We start from the raw sequence: 19,280 nt of genomic DNA on the forward strand, positions 1-19,280 counted from the left end.
AATGCAAAAGATTCACGATTTGTATTCATTTAACTCTAGTTTACAGCCAAAATAGACACTCAATCCCACTATTTTTTTCTTATGTACTTTGACCTCAGGAACTCGGAAATCACTTTAAACAAAACCACGATGGATACATTTTCAATATATAATTTTTCAAAGTTTTTTTTCAGCATATTCATTTTCCCAGTATTCGGGATATATCTTGAGTTATAAACTATTAATCTAAACAGAAAAACCGGCATCTGAAAGCTGAAAAAATAAGCACCCAAAACTGGAACAACTTTTTTTGGTAACTCCAGATGTTTATGTGCAATGTATTAAAACTAGAGATGCCGCGAACATTGGGCCTCTATTCGGTATTCGGTATAATAGTTAAACTACCACTATACCGAATACCAAATAAATATAATAAATAAATAAATAAATATAAAAAATGTGTGTTTTATTAAAAAATTGTAATCTTAGTACTTATAATCTACTTAAGGCAAATTGTGGTGAATGAAAATTATTTGTTCCGCAATATTCGGTATTTGGCCAAATCAATGTTCGCGGCATCTCAAATTAAAACATTTAAAAAAAATCGATTCTTTAAAAGAAATTTTCGCAAAAAAATGTTTGTGTTTTTGTCTATTGAAAAGGAATCCGAATTTGAACATTTTTATTAAGTAATTTTTTTAAAATTAAAATATTGTAAAAAACTTAAGAAAAACTATCCAAAAGAAGAAAAAAATGACATTTTTGACGTTTTTTTTACTAAAAAGACTATTTTTATCCTTTCATCATTTATAGATATTGAACATGTAACGGAGAAAAGAAAATACTTTATTTTTCATGGACTTTCAAAATAAACTGTTTTTGGTCTTTTAAGCCATTTTTCTTAATGCAAGAAATATCTGCAAAACTTAGAAAATATTAAAACAAATAGTTAATTATTTTCATACCGAATGACATATTTTTCTGTAAACGGTCCTTAAAAATTTTTGTAATCGAGAGCGGTGAATTTTTTTTTAACTTTCTTATTTGACCTTTTAATAATGCAGCCCTATACTAGTTTTACAGATTCATCAACTTTCCCTGAATTCCGAGGTATTAATCTAATTTTACTCCACTTTTTATAAAATTAGAAAATAGTCTTGAGATTTAGGTTAAACGATATTGTATGAGATTGTTTTTTTAAAAAATAGAGTTATAAATTGATAAAGATAAAAACATACAGAACTCACAATTACAACTTGTAAAATGTGTTAAAAAAAAAAATGGCTCAAAATATAGCCCGAATGCTGGAAAAAAAACCACAAAATACTTTGAAAAATCATAACTTGAAAACCTATCCATAAACATTTTTTTAGATAAAATTTTCGAATTTCCGAATGTCCAAAAAAAATTTATAATTTTGTAAACTAGTGTGATCGAACAAAAATACTTTTTTTTTTAATACCAAAAATTCTTATTTTTTTATAACCGATTTTCACAAAAAAAATATACATATATATACATTGAAATAACCAGAAAATCATTATGTCAAAATCTATGTTAAAGCTGGTTTTTTTTTTCATTTTGTATGGGATAGTGTGTGTTGTTTGACAGAAATTTTGATAAAAACATCAAATCGTCGCCGTTCAATGAAAACTCCCTAAGTCCTTTTTTCACTTTTTGAAAAATCGCATTAGAAATTGGCTATCCAATATTAGAAATTCAAAAAAATGGTCTAATCTACGTGTTCGTTAACATTTCGGTAAAATAATTGCTTTGCTACAATTGAAAAATAAAGCTTTGGTTATTGGGTAACTTGGAAAATGTAACTGGAGTTTTCATTGAACGGCGACGAAATGATAAATTTCAAATAATTCATTAATTAAAGAGAATTTTTAAAAATATTCAAACCTGTTGTTTGTGAATTGTGAAAATATGATTGCATGTTCAAAGAAATTCGGCATTAAATTTGTATGCGTATGAATTTTGTTTGTTGGTGCATGGTGTAATAATTCAATCACGATAGTTCATGAACACGAATTTACCTAAATAAGTTCATCAAATTTCTTACTCTTTTTTCGCTACCATAGTATACTCCAGTAAGGTGAGAATTTCAATACGATTTATGATCATTTCAGCTTTACAAATGGAATAATATTTTTTTTAAGTTAAACTAATGGGATGCAGATCCACTGCAAATTTTTATTTTTGCAAATAAAATCATATTCAGGATTTACAAAACAAACTATACATAAATAAACTATGAACTATGGTCGAAATAAATGGGAAAATAATTAAAACTATCCCTCAGCTTCAACATTATAAAAGCTTATCGCAGTATTTTTTTTAAACAAAAAAAAAAAAGGATTCAACGAGGGGACTTGTGTCAATTTAAAATTAAGTTTCATATGAATTTAGTTACAATCATACTAATTATTTAATTTGGAGGGAACACTTTTGTTAGTCGGTTTAAACCACTTTTGTCGAATCTTGTTGAAGAGCAGTAGCCAAACGTTTAGCCGGCGGTTGATCTGTTGTTTCATTTTCTAAGTCAATCTAAAAAAAAAAGAGATTTTATTTATAATGAGTGTTAGCAATTAAATAACAGTATGACTTACCTCATTAATAGTGATATCCTTTTGGGTACAGCCTTGAGTATCAAGTGATTTGTTGGAGTTTGAATCATCATTATTTATAGAACTGGATTTCTCAACATTTTGAAGTTCTTTCTTTTTTTGTTCCTCTCGTAACTGTAAATCTTTTTCGGCTTCATGTTCTTTCAGAACCTGATCTAAGTTATAACGACGTCGGTAGTTGACGTAAAAAGTGCGAACATGTGCGTCGGTTTTTGTTCCAAGTGTATCAGCAATGGTCTGCAATGAAAAAATATAAAAGTAAAACAAGAAACAGCTAGTAGAAAAGACAAATAGATTGAAATTATGTTACGGGTAACTATAAAAGATTTTTATTAATTATTAAGAACTAAAAGCAAAACTAGTTACACCCTACACATTGCTAGTATAATTTTTTATAATACGGCTGTAATTCTGGCCCACTTAAATAAGCAACTACCCTACTTTCGATCGATCGAATCAGTTCAAAGAAATTGTACACAAAATGTACTGCTGAGTAACACGCTCTTTTTCTCATAGTGTGACTATGTATATTGTTCCCATTTAGTTTAAATTTGATATAAATAAATACATATTTAAAACTATTTAGCTGGTGTAAAACCTTGGTTTGGAGAACGATATTTAATTTAATTTGTTCGCGATCGAAAAATTCAACCGAGAATTTAAATCTTAAATTGTTAGCGAATTTTATTTATTTTCTAAGAGCAATAAAAATAAAATCGTTCACGAATTTATTGCAGAAGAAATATTTCATATTATATGTGTTTTGTATTAAAAACAGAAATGTATTCTAATATTAGCTGTGTTTTATTTTTCTTGTGATCCAGATCAGATCATTGAATTTATTAGCGTAACAATAACAAAGCGAAATCCAGCTTTTGATGTAAAGCAAATAAATACAATGATCTGATCCACATCAGGATGAAAATAAAAACTCGGCTATTATAAAAGGCCACAGGCATTAAATTTAGTTTTGGTTTTTTTTTCATAGATCTTCCTCTTCCTTTAATTCGGCGTAGTTATAATCTCGATGTCAAGAAGGTCATAACTCTCTACTCTCTCACGTATCTGCTCCACACAAATGATCCGCATGTGGGGTTCGCCGGGTTGACCTTGTTTGGTTTGGTATTGATCCATTTCTGAGGCCAACAGAATGCTTATGTTTTTGCATTTGTTTGTACCAGACGTTTTTTTGGCCCACCTCTCTTCTTATTTCGTATTCGAACGTTGCATGATATTGCCTGCCTTGACAGGTTTCTCAGGATCTCTCGTTTAAACATTACAATACCAACTGAGTCGGTCGTGTTTTACTTTTTGAGAGATGGTATTTTTATAATGAAGGCATCCTCGGATCTTTGTACTGCTATTCTAGTTAAGGAAAGAAAACTGCGCACATTAATTAAGATTTTTAAGTTTTCAATAAAATCGACGTTCAGTTTAACCAAGGCCGGTTTTAGGACGGCGCAAGATTTGAAGGGCGTCCCAAACTATATAAATAACGAAGTCGACAATCGATGTTTTATTTATTTTTACTTTCACAAAGGAGCCCCTATTTTTTGTCTATTTGACTTTTTCAACGGCGCTCGTATTTTTTGTTCCAAACTTTTTGAAGAATAAAGGCGCCCCCAAATTTTGGGATAACTTGTTTGGCTTCCGGAATGATAATGGTGTCCAAAATCTTCGTTCATCTTTGAAGAACAAGACGCCCCATTTCATTTGAAAGACTAAAGCAATCCTAATATTCCTCCAATCAATTTAAATCACTAAATCATAGCTGGTAATATGGAGATGGAGTGTGTTTCTTTATTTTTCCGGATATGGAAAAGAGTAGACCGACGAAACGAAATAGTTTATGGAGAATATCTAGACTATAATGAATAAAGAAACAGAACTGGACAGAAAAGAATATCAATCAGCTCAGCTGTAGTCATATTTACAGCTGTGAACACAAAAATAGCAGTGCTTACACAATTTTCATAAAATGTTAAATATTTTTAAAGTGCTGCTTTGCAAAAAAGTTAAAAATTATATTTTGTACTCGGCGGGACCTCAGTTATCATATCCAAGGTTTTCAACTTTTTAAATATGCTTATCACTGTCTTGTATAAGGCATTTATTGAAACACTCTAGTTTATGCCCGAACATTGAAATAGCAGTGTCTTTGTTTTTTTCACTTTCAAGCTTCTAAATGTAACTTTTTTTCATTTTTTTGGTAGGTAAACGATTTTTGAAAGTGTTATTGCTTCTTTAAGCCTAAATTGGCATTGTCAAAAGTTGTCAAAATGGCCCGCAGAAAGCATTGTTCCGAAAAGTTAATGAAGTTCAATAAAACAAACTTTATTAAGAGGAAAAAACTTACCAGTTCATCTGAGATATCGTAGAATAACCTGTTGAAAAGGTGAGTGATACACCAACATCCAAAATAGTAACATTAGCTCGAAAAACGTAATCTAAAAGGAATCAGGTCTTAGCAAAGTGATTGACAATTTAGCTAATTGGCAAAGTATCATTCTTTAATAGGCTCCAATAACCAAAAAATTAACTACAAATTTCTGATAGCGCTATGGCATAAACAGAACATGTGCTGGAAGCTAAGCTACTAGCCTAAAGTCTGCTAAAAGCACCATTACTGACGAAAAATCATGTAGGAAAAAATATTAAGTTCGTAAACGATTGGCCCAAGATGCAAGTAAGGAACTTTCTATGCACTAATGATACCAAAATAGTTCTTTTTGTGTTCAAGGGTATTTTGATATTCTCCTTATGGTGCCTATGCCCAAAAATAACTAGTTTTGTATCATTAGTGCATAGAAAGTTCCTTACTTGCATCTTGGGCCAATCGTTTACGAACTTAATATTTTTTCCTACATGATTTTTCGTCAGTAATGGTGCTTTTAGCAGACTTTAGGCTAGTAGCTTAGCTTCCAGCACATGTTCTGTTTATGCCATAGCGTTATCAGAAATTTGTAGTTAATTTTTTGGTTATTGGAGCCTATTAAAGAATGATACTTTACCAATTAGCTAAATTGTCAATCACTTTGCTAAGACCTGATTCCTTTTAGATTACGTTTTTCGAGCTAATGTTACTATTTTGGATGTTGGTGTATCACTCACCTTTTCAACAGGTTATTCTACGATATCTCAGATGAACTAGTAAGTTTTTTCCTCTTAATAAAGTTTGTTTTATTGAACTTCATTAACTTTTCGGAACAATGCTTTCTGCGGGCCATTTTGACAACTTTTGACAGTGCCAATTTAGGCTTAAAGAAGCAATAACACTTTCAAAAATCGTTTACCTACCAAAAAAATGAAAAAAAGTTACATTTGGAAGCTTGAAAGTGAAAAAAACAAAGACACTGCTATTTCAATGTTCGGGCATAAACTAGAGTGTTTCAATAAATGCCCTATACAAGACAGTGATAAGCATATTTAAAAAGTTGAAAACCTTGGATATGATAACTGAGGTCCCGCCGAGTACAAAATATAATTTTTAACTTTTTTGCAAAGCAGCACTTTAAAAATATTTAACATTTTATGAAAATTGTGTAAGCACTGCTATTTTTGTATTCACAGCTGTATGTGTCAAACAAAATTAATATGTATTCAAGAAATGGGTTATTTGTAAATTATTGTAGATACTTTAAATAATTAAATAGATGAAGATTTAAACAGTTGCAAATAGGTGCATTTTTTTTAATTTATTTCAAACTAGACGCGAGATATACTCCCGAGCTCATTTTCCAATTCTTGAAAAATTGATAGCTCCTCCATTTCTCATAAAAACTACGTTTGTGTGTGAGAATTGAAAAATACGTCGTTTTCGATTGGCCATCCGGAAGCGTACGGAATCAATCAGAAGCCTGCTGAAAGCGTTTATTTATTCGCACGAAAATGCTTCGCTTCTCAGAAGAGAATTTCTCTTCTTGATTTCAAAACAGAATTCACTTAAAATTGTGTCGTTTTCGATAGGTTCCACTCAAGGATTCACTCATTCTGAAATCCAATAAAACAGTCTGAATCGCTTCCACTCAATTTTGAAATTTTATATGTATGTATTGGTGAATGATCAAATAAAATTGTTTTGCTACTAGGAAATTCGGTTTGACGTTTAATTATAATTCTTTAAAAATTATTGATTTTGAATGAATTCTGTTTTGAAATCAAGAAGATAATTTTTATTCTGAGAAGCGTTGTGTCTGTCATGTTTGTGCGAATTAAATACTTTCAGAAGGCTTCTGAATCATTCCGGACGCTTCCGGAGAGCCAATCGAAAACGACATTAAAAAAAACGTCAACAAATTCTCCTAGTGAAAAAACAAAACATTATTTGATATTTCACCAATACATAAATTGAGTGGAAGCGATTCGAACTTTTTTATTGGATTTTAGAATGAGTGAATCGAAAACGTCGCCAATGCAGTTGAAAAAGTTTTTAAAAAAATATTGTTCAAATAAAATCAACTGTACCTACTGGACCTACATCTCTTAAAATGTTTTTAAACAAAAAAGTCAGAGATAAAGGTAAACTTGTCAATTGAGCCTAAGTAACATGAATATTTATTTTTTTTTTAAGTTAAACTATACTTTAATAAACTGCACTTTGTTAAATTAATGCATTAATAAGTATGAAAGGTAAGACATAATCTGCTATTGCTTTTTTTTCGTGATTTTAAAAAATTGTTTTAAAATTTATTTTTTTTAAGAGTTTTTGAGACTAAAAACGTGCAATCTTGCCCAGGTGCTTAAACCGGCACTGCTCGTAACTAATAAAACATTATTTATTGTTTCCATTGGTAGTTTGTGTCTATATTTTAATTTCATCCGGAAAATAACACCGGCACACAAAAAAAAAGTGTCATGTACCAGGAACCAGACCTATCTTTTTATATGTTTTTGGGCACGCTGAATCCTCCGTTTGGCCCGGTCACTTTCCAGTTTTGAGCTGTGACTGCATTTTGTTTGAATTTTCATGGCATTTTTCTCAAAACTGGAGGGTATTTGGACAAAACGGACTTGAAATTCCGATTCAGCGGGTCCAAAAACATATTGAAAGATAGGTCTGGTTCGTCGTTGGTTGTCGTTTTGATCAACTAAACTATTTGTGTTTTATCACAAACTAAACGGTTGAGCCAAATCAGTTTTTTAAGTTGTGTCGTACTGAATCATGGTATAAAAAGACAAGGTATGATCATTAGAGCCGCCATCTTACAAAATGGGGTAATAAGGTTTTGACGTTTAATATTTGGGAAAGTCAAAAGCAACAACAATTTCCAAGACAAATTTGTTTACAACAACAATTTCAATGGGAACTGTCAAAACCTTAAGTAGCCATTTTTTAATGTTTGACAGTTCTCGATACTGAGTTTTTTCTAATGATCATTTTATACAATGGTACTGAATCGTATTTCGCATGTATCAGCGCGCACTTTCAACCCTTCAAGCAAACAAGTCCGACCTCGGTCCGAATTCGCTCCGCCTCAGGCGGAGCTGAGTCCGACTTCGGCTCAGAAACGGGTCCGAAGGCGGCTCAAATTAGTATGGAAATTATAATCACCGCGAAGTCGATTGCATATGTATTGGTGTGGTGAAAATCTCCATTCCGAGAAAACGGAGCCGAAGGCGGACCTGAGTCGGAGCAGAGAAAACCTACCAGAAAGAGGAATAAAAAAGGGATGACGTTTCGCATTTGCGACCAAAAAAAGAACAAGATTTATTTTTTGATTTCGCATTCAGTTTTTGAAATAAATTCTGAGTACAGAAAATCTGAATAGGTCACAAAGTCCATTTGCAGTTCTTGGTAGACTCTAAGTGTCTCTTCACTTCTCGAAAGATTATATCTCAACCAGGCCTTATTTCTCTTATTTTTTAATGTTTTTAAATGTGAATCAAACCACGGCGGGTTACCATTTAAAGATTTTAATTCGCGCAGTGGGATAGTATCCAAAAAACAATAATTTCATAAAAATTTAAAATCATTTCGTCTAAACTCAAATTTAGAAATAATACATCCCAGTTAATGTCGAGTAGTAAATTAAATAGATTAGTAAAATTACATTTTTTAAAATCAAATTCAATATGTTTTTTACAAAAATTAACTACATTACATATAGATAAATTTAAACAAATAGTAAGGGCGGGGTGGTGGCGATCTTCGTGAACAAGCTTTGAATCGCATGAACGGCGACATCAGCATTCATTGCGTCAGAGAAGTAAACAAGATCTAATATTCTTCCATTTTCATTTTTAACTCCATTCAGCTGATTTTAGCCAAAAGATGCCATACCATCTATCAAGCAGAATTCGTTAGTGTTCGAAGCATTAGTGGGGAAATAGATATTATCATTAGTTGAACGGCACCATTCCAATTTGGGAAGATTAAAGTCCCCAGTAATTATGATTTCGTCTGTTGGATCAATCTTTTCAAATATCGTCTCTAGGGAATTGTGCAAATTTTCATATATTTCGATGATAGAATTAGGTGGAATATAAGTTGCAACCACATAAATGTATCCAAAAGACATTTTTATTTTAACGCAGAGGAACTCCAGCGAGGACTCAAAAAAATCGTCAACAAGTGAACATATGAGAGATGTTTTTACACCAATTAATAAACCTCCACCAACAGTAGCTGAATCATAAAGTATGTGGCGATCACGTCGAAAAATTTGATAGGTGTTATCAAAAAACTCAGTGTAGTGGCCGGTTATAGCGATCAGGAAATGAATAAGGAAAAATTTTCAAATAGATATTTTGTGATGTTTTAATTCGATTTTGTGGTTCCCGACGAAAGTCTAGAAGAAGTTCGTTTTGCTTTCATTAAATCAAAATCATAGTAATGCAAGGACCAAGATGTTACTTGTTTTTTGTTCTTGCTCAGAAATAAGAATAAGTGGTGCTTGAAGAAGAAACGCTGATACTGGCACAAGCACAAGCGACCTTGTGCTTTTTGTTTTACATCTAAATCTTGAGGTAGAGCAGAAGAACTGATTTCGCTCCACAAAGAATTGGATGCAATTTCATAAGCACTTTGGTTTCTGAACCCCTATTCTTTAAACGTCTGTCGGGTTAAAAGGACGCTGTCGGCTTATAAGACAAGGACCAAATTTTTTTAATGTCATATTACGACTGCTCTAGGTCGCTGTTTAGTTTGTTGAAAAAAATCTTTTTCGCTATTAAGCGAACTAAATTGAACTAAGTTAGTGAACTAAGTTCGCTAGTTCACCAAGATGAACTAGTTCATTGAACTAGTTCGTTCGCGAACTACACAAGCCTATTAGCATTGAATAATTACAAATAGAAGTGGACACCCAGGGAAACTTCCGCTGTAAAGTAATTGTCGCTTGTATCGTGCATTGAATTAAAAAAGCAAATCCAACAATCCAAAAGCAAAGCCAACAATCCAAAAGCAAAGCCAACAATCCAAAAGCAAATCCAGCAACCCAAAATCAAATCCTAAACAGCTTATACCATTGAATAATTACAAATAGAAGTGGACACCCAGGGAAACTTCCGCTGTAAAGTAATTGTCGCTTGTATCGTGCATTGAATTAAAAAAGCAAATCCAACAATCCAAAAGCAAAGCCAACAATCCAAAAGCAAAGCCAACAATCCAAAAGCAAATCCAGCAACCCAAAATCAAATCCTAAACAGCTTATACATATAGATAAAAGTTTTCCTATTTCAAAAAGTGGAGATAGCCTAGAGGATAAGGTGAATGTGTGTTAAGTTTACCTGCCTAGGTTCGAATCTGACGGGAAATTGAGATTGTTTTTTTTCTTGTTTACATTACTAGAATAAAAATTAATTAAATTTCTCAAAAAAAAATCTCCGCAAAAACAAAAAAAAACAATTTCAAATTTTACCGGTATTCGAACCTAGGCCAGTAGGAGCAAAAGGCATCGTCCTTGTTCTCTAGACTAATATGACTTTTCAAAATACGAAAACTTATATCAATATAAGCTCTTTGAAATGTATAATAATAAATTATTAATTTTTTTATGAAGGTTTAAAAAAATTATTAGTTAAGACTCAACTCGAAAATACAAAATAGTTGAGGCGCAAACATGTAGTTCATCTATCTTCCGGTACTCTTATAGTTGCAGAGTAATCTGCGGTGTCACTTCTATTTGTAATTATTCAATGCTATTAGCTAACTAAATAAAATACTGTTGTAGTCCTTTAAATTATAAAAAAATTAGCTCTCTACGAGCCACGGGAGCCAAAAAATTATTTTTTTAAAAAAGTTCCAAATGACCAACGAAAAACATAGTTATAGTTTCAACTTCTTTTCGTTGTTAACAAAGGTTGAAATATTCTTTTTTTTAATAAAACAACGATATCTTTTGAGATTTGGCTGTACTTTACTTTATCATTTGTTGTTTTTTTGGTTATATTTACTTAGACTTTTGCTTTGCTGCAAACAAATCAAATAATACTATACTCCAGTCAAAGCGTCGGAAAAAAGGGCCTAACCTTGCGCACAGAGGCACTGTCAGTTTTTATTTCATGGATCGATAGGGGTATATTTGAAAGGCTTAACCCCAATTTTTCACCACCTCATCATTCTTTTTAGCGGAGTTATTCACAAAAATGTATTTTTTGGGATATTTTACTTCTAAGCTTATATCTTTGCTTTGTTTGTTGTTGTTTGTAATTTCATTTATTTAAGTGAGTAAATACAAAATGGCAGCCATTTAAAAACACATTTTTGTCATTATTCCGAAAAAAGCTTATATCATGATTGACATTTTTCTAACCTATTTTGTAGCCCTATTCATGTCCTTCATTTTAAAGAAAAAATCAGCTCATTATCACCAAAGATGGCTGAGCAATTGATAAATGAACGCATGCAAAACCGGTGCGAAAGCACCCAAAAATATCGTTTTTTGGAATAACTTGGCTTCAGAGTGTCCTACGACAAAAAATAAAGCTTTTAATTGTTGGTTACAACATTTTCTATCGATTTAGTGCACATTATTTTTGCTGAAACAAATAAAAAATAAGTAATATTAAGCCAAAGACGGTTTTTTTGTTTAGCAAACTCTTGCCATATTATTTTGTAAACGTTTCACGTATTGGCTAACAAAATAAAATACAGCTGTAGTCCTTTAAATTATTTACAATTTAAAAAAATTAGCTCTCTACGACCCACGGGAGCCAAGTTATTATAATTTTAAGAAAGCACCATTCCGTAAGAAAATTCAAAAAAATTTCCCTTGTTTATGATTCGAATACTAGTTCTCAGTGAGTGGGGTTGTTTTCATTGTTTCTTGTTATAAGAAGATTTGTCTAATGTTTTTCGTTGGGCATTTGGAACTTTTTTTAAAAAATTAATTTCTCGGCTCGTGTGGCTCGTAGAGAACTAATTTTTTTAAATTGTAGATAATTTAAAGGACTAAAATAGTATTTTATTTTGTTAGCGAATACTAGCACCGTTTGAAAAATAATAAGGCAAGAGTTTGCTAAACAAAAAAACCTCTTTGACTTAATATTACTTATTTTTTATTTGTTTCAACAAAAATAATGTGCACTTAATCGATAGAAAATTTTGTAACCAACAATTAAAAGCTTTATTTTTTGTCGTAGGACACTCTGAAGCCAAGTTATTCCCAAAAAACGATACTTTTGGGTGTTTTCGCACCGTTTTTGCATGCCTTCATTTATCAATTGCTCGGCCATCTTTGGTGATAATGAGCTGATTTTGTCTTTAAAATGCACGACATGAATAGGGCTACAAAATAGGTTAGAAAAATGTCAATCATGATATAAGCTTTTTTCGAAATAATGACAAAAATGTGTTTTTTAACAAAAAGAATTTGACTTTAAATGGCTGCCATTTTGTATTTACTCACTCAAATACAATGAAATTACATACAACGATAGAAAATATTATAAGGAAGAGAATGTATGTTTATTTTTTGGTCTACGACAATTTGGAGCAAAGATATTAGCTTAGAAGTAAAATATCCCAAAAAATACATTTTTGTGTAAACTCCGCTAAAAAGAATGATCAGGTGGTGAGAAATTGAGGTTAAGCCTTTCAAATATACCCCTATCGATCCATGAAATAAAAACTGACAGTGCCTCTGTGCGCAAGGTCAAATGAGGCTTTGACTGGAGTACTAACCATATAGTTAAATATTCAAAATAATTATAACTAATTTCAAAATTTCACACGCGATAAATCTCAAACTGAAAACACAATTGTAGCAACTTTTGCTGACGACACCGCAATACTTGCAGTAGGCAAAAAAATTAACGAATCGACAAGTAAATTACAAAATGCTCATAATAATGTCAATGAATGGACACAAGCATGGCGAATAGCGCTTAACGAATTTAAGTCAGTCCACGTGGACTTTACGTATAAGAAAATAAATAGACTACCTGTTTTTATTAATACTACTCAGGTCCCATTTGCAAATGAGGCAAAATATCTCGGGAAGACTCTCGACGCGAAATTAAAATGGAAACCGCATGTTAAAAATAAATGTGATCAGTTAAATATGAAATTAAGAGAAATGTACTGGTTGCTCGGACACAGTCTAGACTTAGTATTGAAAACAAACTATTAGTTTACAAGCAAGTACTTAAGCCTGTCTGGACATATGATATTCAACTCTGGGGTTGTACGCGCGGTACAAACTTAAATAGATTACAAACTTTTGAAAATAAATTATTAAGATCATTTGTAAGATCTACACAGGGATCTTGGAATCCCCACGGTTCGCGAAGAAATAAAAACTTTTGCCCATAAGAATAGAAAACGGTTAGTAAAACATACAAATAGAACAATACTAGAAATTCTCGACGAGACAAACATAGTACGACGTTTGCGAAGGACTAAACCTTCCGATTTGGTACATTGAAAATTTTCAATTTAATTCCTTTATTTCAAAATATTGGCTTGATTAATATAAATTTAAATGTTTATTGTATTTATTTGTTTAATTTCCTGTAAAGTACTTTTTTTGAAGGTTTTGAATGAACAACAACAACTTGTGTGTGTTACCACCAAGTTCATAGGCTGGAGTTATAGCTATTTCACGGGGACCAACCCGATCATCAGACTCCTTTCAGTGGTGCCAAGTCGCTTATGTTCAATTAATTTTGAAAATTTGCCCGAGCGAGGCTTGAACTCACCACCTAGCGGTTGGGAGGCCGACGCACTACGCATCGCACCACCTTACTTACACCACCTACTTTTTTTGATAACAAATATTTGAACCATTACTTTAATGATTAAATTAAAAAAAATTGTATTTAGCTACTTCTAAATATCATCAGTAGGAACTTTCACCGGAAAGTTACCTACAACACGTAACTTAACTTTGAGAAAGATAAATTGCTAGATAAGTTCCATCTGATCTTAGATGCAATCGGGAGGAGGAGGTGGTTTTAGTGGTTAAGAGTCCCACATATCTATGAGCACGCGTTTCAGGTTCTCATAGAATCTTTTGAAGATTTCAACACCTACCCACGGACAAAAAAAAAAATTCAAAATTTATTCTTAATTTTACATCACTCACGTAACTATTATTTTACTGATCATCCTCAAAAAGTCGTTCAAAGTAATTCATTTTAAATTATAATTTAGTATACCCCTTACTTTACACGAGAAATGGCCATCCGCAAATGAAATTTTGTCTTTGCATATTATTGCAAAACTTTGCAGAATTTGAAATGGAAAGTGCAAATTTTTTTTTGTTTGGTGCAACGAAATCAAACTTTGCACTTTCCGGAAAAGTACTTTGAGCTTTGCAAATTTGTGGTTGGTGCAACAAAATTTGCAAAGAAGTAATTTTTGTTTTACTTTTCAAAAAAATAATTTTCTCTTTGCAATATGGAGTTTATTGCAACAGAATTTGCAAAGTTAAAGTGCAAAGTTGCAAAATGCAAAGTGCAAAGTGGTTGATGGGCCCAGATTACACTTATTTTTTTGGTCATTATACAATACAATACAAAAAAGTTTTTACGCTTAATTTAAAAAACAAATCGAAAAAAATCAATACCTTCAAAGTTTATAACATAAGAACGCTAACAACTAATGTTAATGAAGAAATGCGGTAGCGGCACGGTATGGGAAAATTGTTCTTTTGTACATTTTTGTTTCAATCCAAAAGAAAGGTGGGATATTAAAAATAATAATTTATTGGGAAAAAATAAAAAACGAAATAGACTTAAATTGCGTTTAATTTGATGTTAATATGAAAAATATAGTATTAGCAAATAACCCTTCAAACAAGAAAACTAAGTTCAGAAAAGACACTCCGACCTCAAAACGAGAAAAACGGGGTTGCACTCACACACTTGCAACTTTTTGTGTATGAGGGTCAAAATCATGGAGGTGGAAAATTTCGATGACCGAATTCTTAAAAAATCAACTTTGTTTTATGATAAAAATTTCATGCTCAAATGTTCGCTTTAGCCATAATTTGTCGGTTCATGAACGGGCAGAGCAAAAAAATGTATATTTTTCAATTTACCGCAAAACCCCAAAAATTAGTACTAGAAAAACGTTCCCGGAAATGATGGTAATCTCTTCAAAACGACTTTAGGGGTCTTTTAATTCACTCAGTTTGTTTATTTTTTTTAATTACTTACAGTTGCCTTTTTTATGAAAATAAACAAAAAATTAATACTCATTAACGTCTTTTTTTGATTTAAATGGTATGAAAGTGTAAAAAACAACTTAAAAAACGAAGAAAATTGTGTTTGATGCAAAATTGTGGAAAAACGGTTGTCCGTAGAAAAAAAAGTTTTGAGACAAACTTAAACTGTAATAAATTCTTTATTGGTTGTAAAAAAAACTTTCAAATCAAACTTAGTTTGGCAAAGATAAGGCCAGTTAAAGGACAAGAGAGCAAAAATCATAAAAACCGTGGTAACTCGAAAACGGGACGAAAACGGGACGAAAACGAGAAAATTACCTATTAAGTTTTTCGACTTAAAATGACCTCAGGAACCCATGGTATTCATTTGGGGCGGTCATAAATAAATGAAATATAACTTTATTTCTTGGGACATAGACCGATTTCTACAAAAAAATGCTTTTATGCACGTCCGAAACACTTAGCCCATAAGTAATTTTTTCCTTTGTTTTTTTGTAACTTTTTTGATAAAAGTGTATATTACAGCCATACTTAGATAGACTACTAAGTAAAAATACCCAAAAAATGCAAAATTATGAGTGTTAGACTACATTATTTATTCAGATTCTAAGAGCGTTCCCGGAAATGACGTTTTTTATTTTTATTTTTTATTTCACAAAGTTAAACGAAATATTTTTGAGATTATATTGCTCTGGCCTCGATTTTCGATCATAATATCACCAAAAAATTAAAATTTCAATCTAACTATACCCCAAAACAAGCGTTCCCGGAATGACGGTTAATTGATGTACGCTACTGAAAAATGAAACTAAAACTAGCTTCTTACATATATTTTATATATTTATCCATAAAAATAAGCGTGGAATGATAAATCTATATAAAATCCACTTTAAAAACTGCTTGCAGCACAATTTGTAAATTAGATGATTAAAATATTGATACATTAAGAAATGTTGCTTTTATGCGTCATTTTTCTTGGGACAACTTTTATTAATGTATAAAAACCAAAAAACTTAATTTTTTTGTAAGAGATGTACCAATTTATAAAAAGTATTGTTTACCTATATGTAGTATTTAGAAAAGAAATACTTAAAAATAATTGACTTTAATGTGTTTTTAAGTCATTTGAATATCAGTTTTTAATTTATGGACATGTTTTTGGGTATGTTAAATGGAATAAAAAAAGAAATTTAAACTTTTTTAACCGAAAAAAATATATTCGTATATGCGTGCCTACTATTTTAATTGGTAAATGAGAAAAAAAAAACTTTAAATAAATGTTATTTTGATTTAAAAAAAATGCCTGGACATAAAATTTTCCATCTCCATGATTTTGACCAATGAACACAAAGTCGAAGGAGAAATCGTGGTGAAAAAAACCAATACATATAAAATATTCATTATTTCATAAGCTGTTCATTTTTTGTTCAGTATTTATAATTTTGTTGAAACAAAAACTAATTTTTGGAAAAAATGATAATGTTAACATGTCACAGTTTTCTGAAAGTTCAAAAATCGTAATGTAATTCACATTATGATAAAGAGAAACGGCTTTAATTCTTGTGATCCTGAGGATTTTGAGGAATATTCGTGCATTTAAAACAGTTTTTTTTTTTGTGAAAATTGCATTATGGGAAATAAGTCAGAAGACAACAGTAGTTAGTTGGACGGGGAATTTCAAACAAAAATTTCAACATTTTAAAAAATGTGGAATTTGACTTGGATACTATGGTTAGTATGTGACAACAAGTGGAAGTGGCTTTGTTAAAATTTGTTGTGTTCTTTTTACAAATCATTTAGGGAAGATTTGTTGTTAGATAATGTTAAATTGTCAAACGACCAATTTTTGTTTTTTAGAATAATGTTAATTCATTATTATAACCGAAAATCATACTGATTAATAAAAGAAATAAAAATGTTTGAATTGTCTTCAAAACCAAACATCTATCTAATTTCGCAGATCAACACACTAAACTCATATCATGGAAGTGAGTTGGAAATAGTTAAGAATCGTGACTATTTAACACGTCAAAAGGAACGATGTTCAACTGTCAAATAGTTACAAATTGTAACTAAACTAAATCGCACTTCTGCCCTCTGCATTTACATAGCCTCCTCTAGAATTGCCAACCACCTTATTAAAAATTATGCATCATTCACAGAATGATTGCAATTTGAGGTTAAAATAATGACATTATATTGATGTTTAAAATTCTATTATTTTCTGCTTTAAACAAATTGCAGCAAAGCAAAAGTCTAAGTAAATATAACCAAAAAATTAACAAATGATAAAGTAAAGTACAGCCAAATCTCAAAAGATATCATTGTTTTAGTAAAAAAAAAAAAGAATATTTCAACCTTTGTTAACAACGAAAAGAAGTTGAAACTATAAGAGGATTGTCTCATGTTTTTCGTTGGTCATTTGGAACTTTTTTAAAAAATTAATTTCTCGGCTCCCGTGGCTCGTAGAGAGCTAATTTTTTTTATAATTTTAAGGACTACAACAGTATTTTATTTAGTTAGCTAATAGGCTTGTGTAGTTCGCGAACGAACTAGTTTAATGAACTAGTTCATCTTGGTGAACTAAGTTCAATTTAGTTCGCGAATAGCGAAAAAGATTTTTTTCAACAAACTAAACAGCGACCTAGAGCAGTCGTAATATGACATTAAACAAATTTGGTCCTTGTCTTATACGCCGACAGCGTCCTTTTACCCCGACAGACGTTTAAAGAATAGGGGTTCAGAAACCAAAGTGCTTATGAAATTGCATCCAATTCTTTGTGGAGCGAAATCAGTTCTTCTGCTCTACCTCAAGATTTAGATGTAAAACAAAAAGCACAAGGTCGCTTGTGCTTGTGCCAGTATCAGCGTTTCTTCTTCAAGCACCACTTATTCTTATTTCTAAGCAAGAACAAAAAACAAGTAACATCTTGGTCCTTGCATTACTATGATTTTGATTTAATGAAAGCAAAACGAACTTCTTCTAGACTTTCGTCAGGAACCACAAAGCTCGACAAGTATATGAACGAAATAAAAAATAAAGTATGTATCTGTTATTTTTGGGTTGTATTTGTTTTATTATGTAGAATGCGTCAATTTTACATAAATTTACATAATAATAAACAAACTAATTTTGTTTTTTAATTCTAACAGAACCGGAGTGATTAAAATAAATTGAACTAAAATGAACTAGTTCAGTATCGTGATTTGAACTAAAGTGATCGATCACTCAAATGAACTAAAGTGCCCAACTCTATTACGGCCAATTTCTTCACATAAGTCCTAAGTCAGCTTAGTACCCGGTCTAGCTAGACCTGGTACTAGCTCTGGTACTGGGTCCTAACGAAAAGTTAGTACCTGAGCATTTCTTCACATTTATAGGACCTGATCTAATTTCACAACGAGGTCCTAAGAATTAATACGTATAAAACTGGTCTAACTGTCATTTTGAGAATTTATTGAAGTTTGAAATATTTTTTTTTACATTTGATCAAATTTAACAAATAAAAAATTTAATTAAAATAGAAAACAAGAAACAAATAATTAAAATAAATATTGAAAAAATTGTATGGAGATTAAAAACGCTACAAGCAATAAAAATTCATACATTTTATGAAGAAAAAAAGTCAAGAATGAAGACAAGAATAAGAATGCAGAATCAATCAGCCAGAAATGGCGAGGAATCATTCAATAATATGAATGCAGCCACGAAAGCCTGCCAAAAAGGCTGAAGGACCACCATAAACCATAATTATTTAACAAAAAAAAAAAAATATTTTTTATAGATGTACATTATGTATGTTCATTGTGTTACGGCCGATTTCTTCACATAAGTCCTAAGTCAGCTTAGTACCCGGTCTAGCTAGACCAGGTCCTAGCACTAGTACTCGGTCCTAAGGAAAAGTTAGGACCTGAGCATTTCTTCACATTTATAGGACCTGATCTAAGTTCACAACGCGGTCCTAAGAATTAATACGTATAAAACTGGTCTAACTGTCATTCTGACAATATTTTGATGTTTGAATGAATTAATTTTGATATTTAAGAGAAGTTTGCAAAA

General features: G+C 31.3%; 1 protein-coding gene across 2 annotated transcripts in view; it reads right to left on the minus strand.

The window, feature by feature from the left end:
- Window positions 1-2,150: 2,150 nt before the first annotated feature.
- The window catches only part of LOC129908814 (REST corepressor), an 81,754-nt gene continuing 64,624 nt past the window's right edge, over window positions 2,151-19,280 (minus strand). For both annotated transcript variants that reach the window (XM_055985603.1, XM_055985604.1), the window contains 2 exons: window positions 2,595-2,849; window positions 2,151-2,532 (listed from right to left, as the gene is read on the minus strand). In XM_055985603.1, coding sequence (XP_055841578.1) covers window positions 2,446-2,532; window positions 2,595-2,849 — 342 coding nt within the window. In that variant the 3' untranslated portion in view covers window positions 2,151-2,445. The remainder of the gene's footprint in view (window positions 2,533-2,594; window positions 2,850-19,280) is intronic.

The sequence above is a fragment of the Episyrphus balteatus genome, chromosome 2, assembly GCF_945859705.1.
Source record: "Episyrphus balteatus chromosome 2, idEpiBalt1.1, whole genome shotgun sequence".
In the NCBI taxonomy this organism is placed as follows: Eukaryota; Metazoa; Arthropoda; class Insecta; order Diptera; family Syrphidae; genus Episyrphus; species Episyrphus balteatus.